Genomic DNA, 19,385 nt, shown 5'->3' with positions numbered 1-19,385 from the left:
CTCACTGTGTACTACTAGCAAGGGCAATCAAGATGCTCAGACATTGCTAACTGAAAGTATAAATGTCTTTATCCAGTCACTGAAGGTCAGGAAGTGGGGGCTGACAAAAAGCTTTAGCAAAATGTCCACATTAATACTTTTTGTTTTGTAACTATATTCCTGTATATTACTTTATTAGAGTCTGAAGTATCTTATTTAAGCTCTATACTGGAAATAGTGTCCAACAATGGGCAGAACAAAATGGTGGTTCCACTTTCCTGCTGGAGGGGATACAGCTGTTATCACAGGGTCTCACAGTGCACATGCAAACCAACCCCTCTTAGCCAAGGTCCCTCTGGTGATAGGTTCTGGGATGTACCTAGACTGGCCTCTAAATAGAACCCTTTCAAATTTCATTTTGCCCACTGCCCCTGTGACTGTCACAGGGGCTGGTTTTACAGCAAGGGGCTATGACTGGAAAGCTACCAGGCCTAAGTCCCTTAGGTGTATGCAATATACCCAGGAAAGAAAACTAGTTTTTCCTTTGTAAGTAGATATTGGTTGGAGATAGCTTCTTGTTTAGGGATGCAAGCTGGTGTCCATTTCCCTTCAGCACCTGGGCACATTTTGTTTCCACCCCACAATAGGACACATACTTTGCAAAATCCTTCCTAGGTCTGCCCAGACCCTATTACATTATCACACAGTCCCCAACCGAGCCAAATTGAAGTTGTTTTTCCAGTAGCTTTTAGCAGATACATTTTTTTCACATCATTATCTTGATTTTGGTTTTCCTTCCTCCAACCCCTCCCCACTCACCCAACTCCATGTCCTTTCTTTCTCCCTCTCTTTAGAAAACAAACAGGGAAACAAATATATATAAACCATCACTAAATAAGAAAAAGCACAAGAACATACACAAAAAACCAAAACTTACAAAATACAACATTGGAAACTGTAATATACATATATACAAGTATATCAAAAGATCAGTAAGACAAAAAAATCTAAAAAATAAGTTTTAATCTTGTGTTGGCCATCTACTGCTGGGCATGGGGTCTGCCCTTAAGTATGTTTAATACACCCAGTAGAGGAAACTTTTTTCCTTTGTAAGTAGATGTCACTTGGAGATAGCTTCTTGGTTAGGGAGCTAGTATCTATTTCCCCCTTTAATTTCTAGGTCTCTGGCTTGAGCCTGTGCTGGCCCTGTGCATGCTGCCACAGCCTCTGTGAGTTCATATGTCAGCCCTGTTGTGTCTGGAAGACACCATGTCCTTGGTGGGATCTACCTTCTCTGGCGCTTACAGTCTTTCTGCCTCCTTCTCCCCACAATGTGCTGAGGGGAGGGCACTGCTCTGAGTCCCAGTGTGCAGGGGTCACTCAGCAGTTTTATTAAGCTTGGTCTGACTTGGCTTTTTGTTCAGTGGGACCTTCTCCCAAGTCACCTACTTGTGTGAATTTATAACATTGGTAAAGTTAGAGATGGTTAAACTTAAGAGATCTGGGGCAAAGCAGGTCATAGCACTTAAACTGACACAAAATATATTGTGAGGACTCAGGGACTGTCTCATCAGCATGTCTTGGAGTCAATTTCAGAGGAAAAGCAACTCAAATTTGAGCCCTGGCCATACAATCAGATCCATACTCTTCTAAACAACCAAATACAAACAAATGCAAAGGAAACAACCTAAAGGGTTAATGGTATTCCTTTTGGATCTACCAAGGATGGGGGCAAAAAAGAACCCCACTTTGGATAAAAGTTTTAGCTTCTAATTGGTACAAGATATTAGTGCAAAGCTACATAACTTGGTAAAGTCTGGCTCCTGTTTATCGGGACTTGAGGTGGGCAGATGCTCCCCTTCCATCAACAGGTAGTTCTTACAGGAATCCTATAGGGATCTCACTGCTTTAAATGAGCAGGGGCTAGAAGTGTCATAGGGATGGCTCAGGATAATGACAGCTAATGTCACTAGAACAGTTATGAATCAATCCTGGGTCTTTTTGTCATACCACATTCCAAATAAGGCCACTTACGGACATCCCAATCAATCTTCCCATGTTTACAAGGTCAGAAAAGATTTGGAGTTAAAATCAAAACTCCAAATCCTAGGCCATATTATTTGGATACCACAAAGCCTGTCACTATGATGTGGACAGTGGACATTCCTGGAACCTTTCCCCAGACAAACCAAGTTGGTGCCTTCTCCTTCTCAATTGCCAATAGAGACCATGAAGTGGGGGACTGCAAGCTAAAACCTTTAGAAATACCTTATTCGACCTAAAAGAAAAAAGCTCCGAGCATTTTGGAACCCATGTTTTTAGAACCTGCCCAGGTTTTTGATGGCCAGTCTTCCTGTCGTGGTTTTGTTTGGCAACATAAGAAATTAAATACAAAACAAACAAATAAAAGCAAGGAAAAATGCCTCTTATGAGACCAGGTTTTCTGACAATGAGCATTCCAGGAAGGTTCATGAGATGAGGTTTAATAAAGTTTTAAAGTAGGAAGGACATTAACATTTGAAAATCCAGACAGCACAGAAGAAATCTAGACCTCGGCCTTTTCTTGAATCACAGGATACGACCATGCTAGAGCTGCCTGCCCAGGTGAGGCAAGCTCCATGGTTCCCATGCCCGCAAGGGATGCTCAGCACCATCTCTCTAGTTGCCTGGGCATGGCTGGCATCTGGGTTTGCCACTGCTAGCCTAACATTTCTCTCCTTTATATGAGCAAGATAGCAATCAAAACTGGACAGAAACTCTTAATGGCGGGTTGGTAACTCGAGTGGCGGAGAGAGAACACTTCTGGTGAGGGACTATGACAAACGAGCTGTCCTAGTTGGCTTTCTGTTGCTGTGGGAAACGTGATCAACTTGAGGAAGAAAGGGTTTATTGACCCTTAGAGTGGGGACTCGGGACAGGAACTTGGAGGCAGGAACATAACCCAAGGAGGAACATAGCTTACTGGTTGACTTGTTCCACCTGTTTTTTAAAAATATAATCCAGGACCACTTGCCCAAGGGTGGGGACCCACAGAGGGCTGGGCCCTCCTACATCAATTATTAATCAAGCGAATGCCAGTTGACATAAATAGGTCAATTTGATGGTGGTTCTCTCTTCCTAGATAAGTCTAGTTTATGCCAAGTTAACAAAAAACGAATTGGTAAACTAATCAATCTAGCGGGAACACTCAGAAGGCAAGCATGGACCACTGGCCTTGCTGAACTGTGGGGCAGCTGAGTCTTAAACTCGTTAACACTGGCTTGTGTGTGCATGGTACTCACTCGAGCTGGTAGCCAAGAGTCTTGAGATGATGCAACCAACATGTCCATAGTCTTTCATTGCCCTGTCTGCTTGGGCCTAAGCTATAACATGCTTCTAAGGATGGAATATGGCAAAGATGAAGCAACGTGGCATCTATCATGACAAGTTGTAGCTGCTCAAGTCAGCCAGAGCACCAGGCCCGATGTTTGACAACTATCACCCATGTCTGACTTTATGTTTTTAGTTACGGGTACACAGAATGGCTTAAAAATATACTTTGAATTTATATTAATAGGATATATTAAACTGGGTAATACCAGTACTACAGAGGCAGAGGCAAAAGGGTGGAGAGCAGGAGGGCAGGCTGTGCTACATAGTGAGGTCCTATTTCAAAAAATAAAAGAAAAAAGAAACAAGGGAAAAAAAAGAAAAGAAAGAAAGCAAAACTCAAACATCCAAACAGGATGAATTAATTTTTTTTTTAAATGAAGAAAAAATGGCTACAGATTTTCAAGGAGAAAGGGAAATAAAAAAAATCCTTTGAGAAGTTTCAAAGCAGAGTCCTATTTCAACCGCCCTTCCTTTAGCATGCATCCTCATTCCAGACTTCTCTCTAATACAGGAAAATTAAATCAGAGTGCCTTTGTAAGAGGGAAGGGTGTGCTCATTTAAATGACAGCTGGTTAGGAGAGGGAGGGGATCAAGGCAAGAATCCCCATTGCCCCCTTGGGTGCACAAGAGCCCTAGCAAAGGACTGCCCCAAGCCCATGAGAGGCAAAGCCACCAATTAACATTACAGAGGATGTGGCTATTCCCTTGGGAAATGAGGGAGGATGTGTTCTTAATAAAGGGGCAGAAAGAGGAGGCTCTGGGAGTCTGGAAGTCCCGCAGACTGACCATGGTAGAGAGGAAAAGATGAGAACACCTCATTAGATGGCTGGAAGATGACGGAGGGAGTTTATCTGAAATCAATTGTAAAGTTTCCCCTCTAGTGCCGAACCTAGTTTGTAACACCGCGGCCACCTCTCAGGAATGCACATACTTGCTTGGAACCGAGTGTTGTTGCTGGTGCTTCGGATCAACTGGAACGCCCTGTGAAAGCCTACTGCGTGCTGGGTGGGACTGTCCGAGGGCTTGACACTGCTAACAAATGTGGACATTTTCCTTTTTGTCTCACTGGTGGCCGGAGACAGGTACGTCTTATAGCACTGGTCCAAAGAACAGGTCCTGACGGAGTCTGCCACAGTCAACACAGAAATCTGGAGGACACAAAAAAACACCCAGTGACTTTTTTCCCTACTATTTAAAAGTTTTTGTTTGTTTGTTTAAACAAAAAAACCCCAAACAGTTTTTTGTTTTGTTTTGTTTGAGGGTGAATTTTTCCTCATGTTATGCAAGCTGACCCCTCCAATAGGCAATCCTTCTGCTTCAGTCACGGTGCCCAGGTTTGAATGCTCAGGTAACAGGAGAGCTCATGGAGAACGCTCGTCATAGAACAGGTTCTGAGCTTAAAAATAAATGTCTACAGTCATCAACCTGTCAAATTTGAAAAGAAATTGTACAGGAGAGAACTCGAGACTTTGGCTTTTGAGCCAATATGTAATAGCAGTACAGTGTTTGCATATAACATACGGCATGACAACAAAAGCTCATCTCTAAATTCATGCAGGAAAAAAAAATCTGGGCAAAAGCTGCTCATCTTGGTTTTTAAACTGAAGACCAGAGTAAGGGTATGGTATGGTCTCTGTGTTTTCAGTAATGAAGTTAGTAAGAGAAAGGCTTTGGTGATGGAAACCTTCAGGCTGCATGACAATTGTATGGGACCACTGGCGCTATCTGGTCCACTGTTAAGTGAGTTGTCACTATGAGGAGCCTGACTGGACAAAATGAAACAAAAGTAAGTGCTGAAGATATTCAAGACAGCTTTCATGCCCCAAGAGTCACGGGGATAACAGTCACCTTGTCATGTTCATCAATGGCACTGAGGATGACCTGAGCGGCGTCCTTGGCAATCTGGAGCTGGGTGTCAGTGACTGAGGCCCCATGGTCCAGGATCACGACTATGTGCTTGGACTGTGGCCGGACAGTAGAGACATAGATGGGCCTAGAAGAAAGGAAAAAGGTCTCAACAGAGCTGTGAACACTACAGATGTGTGGGCACACTGGTGTGTGTGCGTGCGTGTGTGTTTTCTTCTGGGGGATGGTACAGGTTGGAGTGAGCTCAGACTGGAAGGAGGTGGATGGGAAAGGACAGCAGTGCGAACTTCTGACTTTAAAGATGAGAGAGTACACCTTATGAGAGGCTGGCCTCTTCCTCATGCTCCACACAGTTCACTTCTGCTTAGCCAGGCTTCCCATCTATTCACCTGCTTTGGGGGGTGAACTGCTGGCCCCTCAGGCTACCCAGACTTGGTCCAAAGTGAGAACAAGACCCACTTGGCCAGTGTGGGTTTCTACTTTACAAACAGAACAGATGGGGTTTTGCTAACAGTGAGAAAGCCTACGACCTGGACTTGTGCTGAACAGTTCTGCATGGCAGGCTGGCCTCTCTCTTCCCATACATACACCCCTGCTAAGACACCCCCTTTTCTATCTGTGTCTCTGCAACTCATACAGGCCAGCCACCAAAAGGAACCAAGCTGAGCATCTGAAACTACGTCATCAAAATTTGTCTAAACTTGCAACAGCTACTCTTCCCGCCAGGTTGTTTGCCAGTGTGAAGAAAGGGGGGTGAAGGGGTGCTGCAGAAGCCACAGAGGAGAACAGTGTCTGATCAAAGCAGCTGCCCCCTCTGCGTGGGACAGGAGGGGTTTAATGAGCTCTCTATTCATTTTAAACCTGGAATGAATTAGGGGTGGTTTAAAAAGCAAATCAGCCTCAAGAGAATTCCCGCCTTTATTGACACCTCCAAAGCAAGAATTTTTCTGTGAAATGTGAGCTTCCAGTGAGTCACAAAAGCCTGGGCAAAAATTAAGAAGTGTAGGCAAGGTACCAAAAACACCCCTGAAAATCTGGCCAAATTCACACTAGCTGTTGGCAAGTCAAGAGTCTTGTATCAAGACTACCAGTCAGTACCACTGAGCCAGTGGAGAAGTGAGATAAAAAGAATCCAGGAGAGGCAGCCTCAGGACGAACCAGGAACAGAATAGCAAAACACCCGCCCTGCCCTACACGGACACAGGTCGAAGGTTCCTTGCTTTGCATGTGTTCTTCTAACTAGGGGAGAGAATAAATGATAGATTGCCTTTGTCTTAACTGATTCCACCTGATGAAAAGCCAAGCTGCTTTAGCTAAAACTGCTTTAGTGGGGGTTGTATAAATAGCACTGTATGTTGCATAGATAAGCTGGTAGGCAGACCTCAGAGCGTCACTCATCTCACTGGCTCCTTTCTCGTGGTGCAGTGCCCTGAAACCCAATGGAGTCTTCCAACGGGTTGGATAGAGTTTGCAAAGACAACCAGTTGAGACAAGTTAAGAGGTGGGGAGTGGCAATCTGTGAGGAGGGAAATGGGTCACTCAGCCAAAGATGCTGGCTTCACTCTAGGCAGACTCCAGCTGGGACTTGCAGGTGAGAGCTGGCAATTGATAAGACCCTCCTCCCTCCCACATACCCAGGCAACCTGCCATCTAAACTGTTTCCCTAGAGCTTCTTCTGTTCTCCAACCAAACCAGTGGTTCTCAATCTCTGGGTTGCCATCCCTTTGGGTGTTGGATGACCCTTTTCACAGGGGTTACCTAAGACCATTGGGAAACACCAATATTTACATTACCACTCATTGCAATAGCAAATTACAGTTGCTATGAAATAGCAATGAAAATATTTTATGGTTGGGGGGGTCACCAGAACATGAGGAACTGGCTCCCAGCAGTTGAGAACCAGTGAACTAGACAGCAAAGTCATGATTTCTGGTCAAGTCTCCATGGCAGGTGACTGTACCAGAATATCTAGGATGAGGATGATAAAAACCATACAAATGATAACAATTTTCTCTCCTTACTTCCTTCCCTCCCTTCTTCTCTATCTTCTTCCCTCCCTCCTTTGAAAAGCACACAAAGATTCCCTACCCTTAGGGAAAGATCCTGGATACAATTTGAAGGAAAGATGAAGGGATACTCTATGACTCTTTGGGGAGAAGAGCATCTCCCACTACCTCCAGGCACTGAACACCCTGACACTGCCAAAGGAAACCTGTTGGGGCTCAAAGGAGTACATCTTTGCCTAGGGGCTTCTGTGAATTGATGAGCCTTGTTTTACAAATGACCTCATCACTCCTTTCCCTCTGGCGACACAGTCCAACCAAGAACTTTCTTTGTGAGGAAGCAGGATGATAGTAATCTTTAACCCAAAGCTTGTGAACAACCGTAGAGCTTGCAGTAGCTGAAGCAGGCAGTACACTTTAAAAGTGTAAAGCTCATTACCCGAGAAAGGAAAGTTAGCCACAAACTCTACTGCAAATGTATTACATTGTTATGCTCTAGGGTCACACTGGAGAAGGCGCTGTCATGTCTATTTGAGCAAAGATGTTCATAGCACAGAACATTAAGCACCCTAAGCAATTCCTGCCCATAGCTTTGCTCGTTGTGACAGATAGCTGTTGGAAAACTCGGGGCTTTACCATCACCCTGCCTTAGTGCAGGCATATCCACATGATCAAATGTAGACATTTCCAAGCAAGAAAAAGTTTCAGGACCTAAACTCTGATTATTTAGTGCAGAGCTGTTGTGTGTGGCTCTCACTGCTGAGGTTGGAATCTAGGGTCTTGCCCAGACTGAGCAAGTCCTCTCTACCCAGCCTCACAGGCCACCCCTCCCTGCAGGAAGTCAGCATACCGACTGCGGTGCTCATAGCTGCCTTTACACCGGAACTTGTGTGCTGGGAAGACAGTGAAAATCCCTTCTTCGGAGCTGAAATATTGCCACTTGATTCCAGGGTTGGATTTCAGGTTGTCTGCGAGAACTGAAAGAGGAAGAAGATGAAATATAACCACAGAGCCCACAGGGGTGTGTGGGCATGGCTCTTCAGGCATCTGTTCTGCATAAACTTCTTGTAGGAAAAAAAAAATCCCACCAGATAGAAGGTTGTAAATTTCCTACAAAACATTTTCTTTCTGCCTCTTAAGAAATATCTTGTGAATAGGAAGCATAATGTTTCCCTCAATGGAAGCTGTTACTCTTTCACATAGTAGGATGACATTCTATGTCCTGCACTATTTTTTTTCCAGTACAAATGATTCCTTTGCATTAATCTGTCTTCTCCTGTGGCTGGTCCCTGTTGAGCTAGTATACACTTGCTGGCATGAGGTCCATTCTCGAACTATGGAAACTGCTAAATAGACCTTGTCTCTAGGGACTAGATCTGTGACTCTGACCTTGCCTTCACTAGTATCACTCCAGGGCAATGGAAACAGCACAGATGGTATTCGATGGGCCAGAACCACATCATTTAGGAACTCTGGTACTCAGAGAATGGTAGAAGGGTTCCCATGTTACCAGAGCAGACAGAGAGGCTCGCCTTTGACTTTATGATGTCTCATTCATAAACCAATTCTATCATGTTGGTACTATTCTTGCTTTGGAGTTTAGAAATACGCTTAAGCCATTGGCCAAAGAAACCCAGTTGGGGCCGAGACCTGGGTATCTTGGCTCCTGTATTCACATCATGCTGCACTGTCTAAGTGCCTGAGTAGCTGCTCCTTGCTCTGGATCATACTTGGCGTTTCTTCCACCCCAGTGTTACTCACCTGTGTGTACCCTGTCTCACAACTTCTTGTATTTTGAAATTCTGTTCTACTTTTAAAACTCATTCTCTCTCTTTGTGTGTGTGTACACACGTGCACATGCGCACACATGTATGTGATGTGTTGTGCCATCATGCCAGGGCTCCAGTGTGGAAGTCAGGTCAATTGTTGTTGTTTGCCACTGTGTATACCAGGCTAGCTGGCATGAGAGCTTCCAGGGATTCTCCAGTCTTCACCTCTCTTCTCAAGATTATAGAAGTGTGCAAGTGTGCCTGGGGTTATGTGAGCTCTGGGGATTCTGAGTTCCATCCTCAGCAAATGGATTTTTTTTACTGACCTAGCTCCCCAGCCCTTGAATGATGATGATAATGGTGGCGATGATGATGATGATGATGATGATGATGATGATGATAATTAGAAAAACCTTGCTTTGTAATCCAGGCTGTCCTCAAATTCACCATGCAGTTCAGGTTGTCCTTGAACCCTCCTGCCTCTGCTCCTGAATACTAGGGTTAATCAAATATTCATCACCAAATACCTTTCAAAAGTTGTTTGGCTCTTCTCACAATCAGGATGTCATCCACTCTTTGAGCCATTGTGTCTTTGCCCTCTTCCATTACAACTCGATCCTTTACTACCCGTCTGCCTCTGCACAGATCGCTGCTCCATGCCCTGCAGCATCCATCAGGTTGAGCAGAACCCATCTTAACTATAGCGACCAATATGCCAGCAAGTGAGAGACAGAAGCAGAGCACAAAGCAGTGTGCAGTGGAGGAGTGTGGGAAAAGACAGAACAGTCAGGAATGCTTGAGGTGTGATCCGGAGAGCATACACTACACACAGCTCTGTGTACATGCAGCTCTGAGTATACACTTGCCAACAGATAAGGATTTGTTTCTCTAGTTGAGATGTGACTCTTGCCAATAACGGTAGACTTTACCTCTACAGTAGCTCTCAGGGTATTGCATTTAACACGTGCACATCAAATACAATACGTGGTCTAATTTCCATGTTGCAAATGAGGAGATGAGGGCTTAAAGATAGTAGTCCAAAGAGTGTCTTATAGGGCTGCCTTGCTGGGAACAGACACCATAACCAAGGCAACTTTTGTGAGGGACAACATTTAAGTGGGGCTAGCTTACATTTTCAGAGGGTGGGCGCATGGCAGCATCCAGGCAGGCATGGTGTCTTGTTCCAAAGACAAAGAGAAGACTATCGTCTTCCAGGCAGCTAGAAGGAGGGTCTCAACGCCCACCCCCACAGTGACACACTTCCTCCAACAAGGGCACACCTACTTCAACAAGGCCACACCTCCTAATAGTGCCACTCCCTGGGCCTAGCCTATTCAAACCACCACACAGAGTGCTTTTGCAAGCCCAGAAAATTTTGTTGTTTCTTCATTGCACTTGCATTCATCTGTGTAAGCACAGTTCACATGTTTTCCCCTCCAGGTTCAATTTTAAGTACAAACAGCAGTAATGTGACCTTGTCCCTCCAGAGGCTGGAGTCATGGATACAGAGCATCCAGTGAGCATTTCTTGAATATATGCTAATCCACATCTGGCAGGTGGAAAGGCCTCTCAAACATAGCTTTTTTGACGCTCACATTTTTTTCAGCTAATTATTCTGTATCAAATACAAAAGGATGAGGTAATTATAATACTATGCTTGTATGCCATACTTAGCATCTAGGTTATTAATATTCCGAAGTGGAGATATGAAGACTGGGAGGACATGGTGAGCAACAGTACCTGAGCAATCTAAAGATATAACAGGACAGCCACATGAAGGCATCCCTTCCTCCAGAGCGTCATAAAGGAGGCAAGTGGCTGGCCTGACAGGATGCTTCCATATGCTGGCTGGATTGAATTCCTAAATTCTTGCTTCAGTTCTAGAATGCTGCTGCCTCCAGGCCACTGTTCCATCTATAACCCTGATGCTCACCAGACTTTGATCAATTCTCCATTTATTCTTGGCCTGTCACAAGAACAGAACTGCTTGGCAGGGCGGAAGGCTCCAAAGAACCAATCCATGCCTAAGACAAACTAGTTGTGGGAGATCTGACTATACACTGAGCCTTTTACTAATTCATCAGCATAATATCTGATGAGCAGCTTAGATGAGGTTTAGGGGGGCTATCCAAAGACAAGAAAGGTCAACCAGACGATAAGAAGGGGTTGGCAACAAGTACCTCCTACCTACCATGTACAATGAGATGTATCGTGCACACACCACAGTGGATTCTGCATTTGGGGTTTGCTTAAAATAGTGTCTATCCCAAGATGCAGCCTGTGTGGAAGGATGGGGACATGAGAAGACAGTAGTAGTATCACCTTGCAAATACTGATTTAGCAAGATGGGAAGCCCAGAGGCCAAAGTCAACTCTCCAATTTGTCATAGGATACAGTGTATAATAAACACATATCCTCTGTGCATAGGGTAGAGTACATAAACACATACGTACCATCTGTGTAGAGGCTAGTGTATAAAAGCACATATCTAAGCATAGGATGGTGTAAATAAGTTCATACCATCTGTGCTAACTCATAAGTTAGCATATATGAGTGCATATATGAACCCAGAGTAACTCTAGTTGGCTCTAGTCTCCTACGGAGGGAGGTTTACCATGTTTAAAGCCTACCTACTTTGCATACATGCTGCTGCCATACGTTCTCTGAGGACTGAGCAATGGTTGGGTGGCAACCCAAAAGTTAACAAGGCAGCAGTTCAAATACACGATCCATGTTAGAATGTCAGTTTTGTCTTTATTACTGGAATGCAGAGACACAATCTGGCATCAGAGCTGTTGCCACCTGTCACTGGAAACACGCAAACCACAAAGGAAGAAAACATCGGTCAATAAACTTCTCATTTTACGCTGAGATTCACTTTTGAAGATCTTGCTGAGACAACATGCGATTGTGCCTTTGAAAAGCAGCATGGTGCCACTGGTCACCTAGCCCCACTTCCAGGAATAGGTCCTCAGGGAATATCTGGGACCTTTGTTATGTGACAAAAAAGAAGGTTTCAGTCTAGCAACAGAGCATTGTGTCCCAACATGAGCTCTTTGCTGATGAGTTTTTGCTATTTAATTCCAAGCAAAGCAAGTCAACCCTTAACATGTATATAAAGTTTCAGGTATTGGAATTAAACCAGAATGGCAGGAACCCAAAGGTCCACAGAGGAGTGTTAGGATACCTGTACATCCCCATATCTCTGTGGTTTGAAGGGACACCTTCCAGTCCCAGCACAGTTTTCCCGTTTGGAATATTGGCATCAACTTCTGCTGGAAGACACATAGTAGAAATTCTGGCTGTTCAGAGCATTATGATCTGATAAAATTACTTACTACTGTTAATATAGCAAGAAAGCAGCTGCAGGCATGTAATTGATCAAATTTGTCTGTGAGCCAATTAAAGTATATTTACGAAAATCATCAGTAAGCCATATTTTGTTGGAGATTCTCCCCAAAGCTATACAAAATATACTACATGCAGGATTCGATATATTTCTGAACATGTTTATTTTTAGCAATTACTGGCCTTTTGTTCTTCTATTGCCTCCATATACATGCCAAGGATCCACAACACAGGCACGCCAAATTCAAGCAGTAACAATTATTATCTCTAAGACATACAAGGAAATGGACTCAGCGAATTTTTGTGACATGCCCGAGGTTTTACTTTGAACAAGAAGGGCACGTGACTCAAGCCAGTCTGAGATTATGAAGTCTGTTTCTGCCTCTTGCCAGGCACTTTGCCCTTGTTAAGGTCATCCCTAGGATGCAGTGAGCATGCTCTCTGGTGGTGTCTGGCTGAAGAGAATGTGTGCAGAAGCAGAAAGGCCTCTTCCTTCTTTGCCTCCTGGGGCCTGAAGCCTTAACCTTGATCTGATATTTGCAATGTTCTCCAGGCAACCCCGCCAACCCCTGCAATAAAAAGGCAAACACTGCCTTTGGAAGTAAAGGAAAGCTTGATGACCTCATTTAAAAGTAACATCTGTAACAATAAACAGGCTCTAGGAAACTATTAAAAGGGAGCCAATGGGACGGGGAATGTTTTAAAAATAAATCAGAAGTCATACAGTGCGTGATACATTTAGTCTCACCACAAAAGATCATTCTGGATTCTCACAATCACTCTTGCATTGAGTGCAGCAGGCAAAGGTTCTCAAATTCTCCTTCTCAGGAGTCCTTTGGCATACAATTACATTTCATCCATTATCTGGTACCAGCAGAGGAAGATGAATATGAAGGAAATGAGACCCCCAGGACCTAGAGGTAATCCATCACTACCGAGCATGAACAGCTAAGCAGGCCCCCCTCTGGCCGAGATGCAGAGGTGAAGAGAGCCTTATTAACTGTGAAGGCTTCCCACCATGCTTGGATCAGCTGCATGCTCTGACCACTTGAGGTGGTGTCTAACTTAGCACAGGGCCCTATAACCTTGAGGGGGTTGAAAAATGTCCGGAGTGGGGGGGGGGGATGGGGAGGCAGGCTCAAGCTATTGGCCCAGATGCATGGTACTTGGCTTTAAACTATTAGCAGGCAGGCTTTGTATCTGTCCATATAATGCATATACATATCATCACCCACACCCACACATGTGTTAAAGAGGTAATAAATCAATACTCTTTTCTAAAGTTGATAACCAAGCTTGAAGATACAGAATCCTCTGAAGTCCTGGGGTTGGGGGAAGGGAGTTATCTCTTGCCACCTTACAATCAGCATGATTGTTGTTAAGGTTCATTGTATAGCACTGGTTCTCAACCTGGGGGTTGACCATTACACAGAAGTCGCCGAAGACCATCGGCAACGCATAGATATTTACATGACGATTCATAATAGTAGCAAAATTACAGTTATGACGTAGCAATGAAAATAGTTTTATGGTTGGGGATCACTATGACATGAGGAACTGAATTAAAGGGTCACAGCGCTGGGAAGGTGGAAAGCCACTGCTGAGGAGGAGCCTCATTTCTAGATCTATGATCCTGGAGGGCTGGCTTCCCATTCCATCCATGTTCAGGCACATGCTCTCTCAGAATTATTTGCAGCACACAGGTTGACATGGTGTACATATGTGCTGTATACATTCTAAAAAGCTCACTTTCTCTTAATGTTAAAGTCAACTAAACCTAAATGAGATATTCTGACTACATCAGTATGGAAGCATCGATCACTTTAAATAGGCTTTACAAAGCCAGCCACTACCTTCTTCATGCATGAATGCTTTGTTGAGACAGTCTGCAAATAAAGCCACCGCATATTATCAACTATTTATTTAAACAAACAAACAAACAAACCATAATATATATAGTTCTCTGTAGAATATACATTTAGAGTTTGAATGAAATTTTCTTATCTGGGCTGAAAATACTCCTTGTAAGAGCAAAAAAGACTACTGAACAAAATCCAACACCAGGCATGAAAAGTCCTCTTTTGAGTTGTTGGGCAAGGTTGTCTAGAGCTCTACCCCCCAAATATAAAGCCTATTGTTGTTGCCTTGATTACCCCCTGAACTGGCTAACTTTATTTCAACTTGACACAGCTAGAGTTATCTAAAAGGAAGGAACCTCAATTGAGAAAATGCCTCCATAAGATATCGCTGGAAGGAATTTTCATTTGTTGTTGGTGTGATCCCTGGGCTGGTGGCCCTGGGTTCTACAAGAAAGTAAGCTGAGCAAGTCATGAAGAACAAGCCAGCACCTGTTCATGGCCTCTGCATGGCCTCAGCTCCTACCTCCATGTTTAAGGTCCTATCCTGACTTCCTTCCAAAATGAACAGTGATATGGAAGCATGAACTAAACCTTTCTCTCCCCAAGTTGCTTTGGTCATGGTTTTTCATCACAGCGATAGTAACCTTAAGACACAACCCTATCTTAAGCAATTAACTTAATCACAACCATAACTAAGCCACCCTGCACTTCAGAAACAGGGCCCAGAGGGCCATGAACTGGAATGAATGCTTTCTTGAGGATTAGCTTTCATGGTGCAATGCAATTTCTAAAAGAAGGAAGCCACCAACAGCCCTACCCAGCTAAGACACTGATGAATCTCAACAGCAGCATGCCATGTCCCTACAGGTACAGAAGTGGCATGCATACCTTGGCAGTAACTAACAGCTTTCTAATTGTCTTTAAAACCAACTCAACAGGAGGGAAGCCATGCCTGGTACTGAAAACCTAGCCAACTAATCAGGGCTAATAAAGCTATAGATCTTAGACGCACCTTAAGCCAGCACCATCCTTACCTATATTCTAAACCTTTTCCCTTAGACTCAAAAATCTTCCACCCTCATCAAGGAAACTTTTTTTTTTTTTTTTGCAACAGAGAGAACACTATAGAAAATCACAACTAAGTAAAATGCAGAGTTGTAAAATGCAGGAGCACAGCCCTGATGAATCCATCTAGAAAATGGTCTTGTCCCTAAGGCTCAGGAAACATTGCTTTAGAAGAGGCAGAAAGATGGTAAGAGCCAGAGAATCGGGGAGTTTTCTGTAAGGTCATGTCTCTAAATGTCAGAAGCTACACTTCCGAACCTTCACCAACCTGTCTAAACATGAACTGAACAACAGACATGCTTGCTACGTGGACAGAGGAAAGCCTACACTGTCTCAACCTTACACCAAGGGCTACAGGCACCTAAGGAATGCTGAGAGTGAGAGAAATAGTCTTCTCCAGGAAAAACACACAGTTGATTATCTAACATCAAATGGTCAGCTCTGACAGCATCCATGTGACCAATATTCAGGAACACACACACACACACACAGAGTGCACACAACAACAGTTATTTAAAAGGAGTCATGAATTTGAAAGAGAACTGGGAGAAGTATATGGCAGAGTTTCGAGGGAAGAAAGGCAAAGGAGAAATGATGAAATTATATTAAGCTCAAAAGTGAAAGTTTTTTGATTTTTTTGTTTTGTTTTGTTTTGTTTTTCCAGACAGGGTTTCTCTGTATAGCCCTGGCTGTCCTGGAACTCACTCTGTAGACCAGGCTGGCCTCGAACTCAGAAAGCTGCCTGTCTCTGCCTCTCAAGTGCTGGGACTAAAGGCGTGCGCCACCACCGCCCAGCCAAAAGTAAAAGTTTTATCTACAATGAACAAACAAACAAAACACTAGTTCAGAAATTAACAGGTAAATGACGAGATTAAAAGCCTGCTAATGGAAAGTTTTTTTTTGTTTGGTTTTGGTCTAGACATCTCAAATGTATAAAATGAACATGTTCAACCTGAGATTTATCAAATATCAATTATACTTCAATTAAGCTGTTTTGCTAATAGGAATGGCACTTCATATAGAAATTTCACATAGATACTGTGTGTCAACTTTTATAATTACCCTGGGAACATACATGTTTATCCTCAATTTTACAGAGGCAACACGAACTTTCTCAAGCTCTTAGGATAAGGCTGTTACTTGAACTGGAAAATACGAGGGTCTAAAATGCCTGCTCTTCCCAAGACACTACAGCACTGGTGTAAATCAGTAAGTTCAAGATTTACACCAGCATGAGGAAGGCAGAGGAAATAAGAACCAGAGCTCAAGGCTAGCCTGGGATACTTCATAGTGAGGCAATTACAAAAACAAATTAAGACAGGAGCTGGAGAGATGACTCAGTGGTGAAGAGCATATCCTGCTCCCTCAAAGGACCTAAATTGGAATCCCAGCACCCGTATCTAATCCTCATAACTGCTTGCAATTCTAGTTCCAGGATGTCTGATACCTCTGGAATCTGCAGGCACCTGCCCTTCACATACATGTACCCGCACACCTTCACATATTTTAAAATAAATCTTAAAAATAAAGCAAAGACAGAGTAAAGATAGGTGAAGCCAAACAAAACATGGATGGATTAGCAGCCAGATATATGCATGCTGTATATTTCTCTAGAGGCAGAATCAATACATACATGTGCAGCCATTTCTTAAAATAGTAAGTTGTATTAGTTGATAAACATGGGATGTAAATTAATTGGTGAGGTATAACAAAAGTGATTTTATAACTGAAAAAAGATTTAGGAAGAAACAAATTGTTGAACTGTTACAGCTGACATGTGCTAGCTGGAAGCCAGTGTCATGGTGTTTGTCACTAACCTATGGGCTGGGCCAGCTTAGCTGTGCTAAGCCTAGTTGTGCTTAGCTGTGCCGTGGCCTAGAAGGCTAGCTAAACAATACTTGCAGCAGGAACAGCCAGAAGAAAAATTAGACAATAACTAGAGTAGATGAGATAAGAGATGGAGGTTCTATGAGACTGAGAAGCTGAATAGTAGACACACCTAAAACCTTTTGGGAGTTTATCTCAGGTTAGGGGTGTGATCTTTAAGTCTTTCTATAATCACTAGTGTGGGGAAGACTAAGAAGGCTGTTTGGACACAGGCCCAGCCCTTATGGCACCTTCTATTTAATTCATGTTGATACTTATTTCTTCTAAGGAGTCTCTGATAACACAGAATGGACCCAGAATGAGAAGTCACAAGATTAGGCTCCATCTTTTAAGTCTGGCAAGCTATCTGACCTTAAAATTACTCTCCAGGGAGTATCCAAAAAGCATCTTTCTAAAATATACAGAATACACTGCTTTCAAAGGTTTCACACTGTCCTGCATCTATTAAGTCCAAACTCTAAAAGGCCCCTTCCTTCTCTCCAGTCTCCTTTCCTGCTGTCCACTGTACATCAAGAGCTATTGTTTTTACTGCCAAAAATGTACCAGGCCCTCTTCCAAGGTGGTCCTTAGGCCTGGATAACACTTTCCTCCATTCAGTTGGCTCTTTGTTATCCTTCAAATTTTGTCTTCAATTTCAACTTCTCAGAGGCTACATTTCCCAATGGCCTTCAGCCAGCATCCTCATATCTAATATGCGCTTTGAAGCAAAATCTGGTACTATTCTGTGGACCATTTTTATAGCTGGTCCTTTGACCCTGCCCACTCCAAAGAGCTGTGAGTTACACCAGGGCAGGAACCTAAGTAAAGTTGTCTGTCATATTCTCAGAGCACACCATAGGCCAGTTTTTTAGTAAGCGCTGTTAGAACAAGTGATCTGTGACTTGAGTAAGTGCCCTGCTTCTGTCCCTCATGAGAGTCCAGCTTCCTCATCTGTAAAGTGATAAATTCGGAGAAGGTATTAACAAATTCCCTTTAAAACCAAAAGACGAAAAAAGACCAAGGACGGTCAACAGGAAGTAAATACCAGTACTCAAGTTACAATTGATGTACTGCACAAATGGACATATCCTAAGCTAAATGCATTCACAACCTACAATCAAGATTAGCCTGTCTTAAATGTATGCAGAACACTTGTATTAACCAATTTTTGGGCAAAATCAAGATAAAAGAAAGTGGTGAAAATGTCATAGACATGCACTACATGGAAGAGGGAGGGGATGGGAGACCCTGGTAATACAGTATACTCTACAGCATGTACAGCTACCTGCTCTGAGGAGCTTTAGCTGATGGGGCACCTGCCCATCCCTGCTGCTGCCCTACATCATGCTTCATGCTGCCTATCCGCAGCCCAGGAAAAGATCCAAGTTTAAAGTTCAAGGTATGATTTCTTTAGAATGGGTGGCACCTTTGCACTGAAATCAGAAAAGAATATGTCAAGGCCTGTGAACTTACAAAAGAACACATTTCCAGCTGAGCATAGTAGCAGATGCCTTTAATACCAGCACTTGGGAGGTAGAGATAGGCCAGCTAGGGCTATACAGTGAGACCCTGTCTCAACACAACAACAGCAACAACAATGAATTTCCAGCTAGTTTTCAAAATGTAGAAGATGGGGAGATTGAAAAAGGGAGGAAGATTCGTATTTTTCCTTTCTAGTGGTTGAGATGGAATTAGTGCACACTGTACCAGGTATATCAAAATATCAGCTATATTAAAATATATTTAGATATCTAATTGAAATATTTAGATGAGCAAGATAGAGAAAAGTAAATCCCAGCTACTAGTCCGGGGGAGCCATCGCAGGCTGCGGTCTTATGCGGGAAAGTGTGCCCTCATCTCATGAGGTAATGAAGTAATAACAGAAGCAATAGCATGAGCCTGGAAAAGCAGGAGCCCAGCCTGGGAGCTAAAAACATTTGGATGAAACCCTGCAGAACATCGGCAGGCCAGCACCGCGTGTAATCACCCTACGATTTTTGTCTTTCAGTTTTGCCTTGACTGGGTGTTTGGGAACTTTTAGGAGTAGCTGGAGAGATTATTTTTGCTGCTCTTTCAGAAGATGTGAAGGCTGCCTACAACCATCTGTAACTCTAGTTTTCAGAGGATTCACCACCTTCTTCTAGCCTCAAAGGGCACTGCACACATGTGATACAGAGACATACACGCAGGAAAACACTCATACATATAAAATAACAAATAAAATGTTATTATTATTTTAAAATAAAAGGCGTTAAGTT

The 19,385-nt window shown here is 43.4% G+C and overlaps 1 protein-coding gene across 1 annotated transcript in view; it reads right to left on the bottom strand.

Annotated features, from left to right (window-relative positions):
* Cachd1 (cache domain containing 1) overlaps window positions 1-19,385 on the bottom strand; it is a 224,674-nt gene that overhangs the window by 49,802 nt on the left and 155,487 nt on the right. Inside the window, exons 5-7 of the mRNA XM_031377946.1 lie at window positions 8,071-8,197; window positions 5,200-5,344; window positions 4,283-4,499 (exon numbers count right to left, since the gene is read on the bottom strand). Of these exons, the coding sequence (XP_031233806.1) occupies window positions 4,283-4,499; window positions 5,200-5,344; window positions 8,071-8,197 (489 nt within the window). The remainder of the gene's footprint in view (window positions 1-4,282; window positions 4,500-5,199; window positions 5,345-8,070; window positions 8,198-19,385) is intronic.

The sequence above is a fragment of the Mastomys coucha genome, unplaced genomic scaffold, assembly GCF_008632895.1.
Source record: "Mastomys coucha isolate ucsf_1 unplaced genomic scaffold, UCSF_Mcou_1 pScaffold18, whole genome shotgun sequence".
Lineage (NCBI taxonomy): Eukaryota > Metazoa > Chordata > Mammalia > Rodentia > Muridae > Mastomys > Mastomys coucha.
The sequence above is the reverse complement of the archived record's forward strand: the minus strand, read 5'-3'. Positions and strand labels throughout refer to the sequence as shown.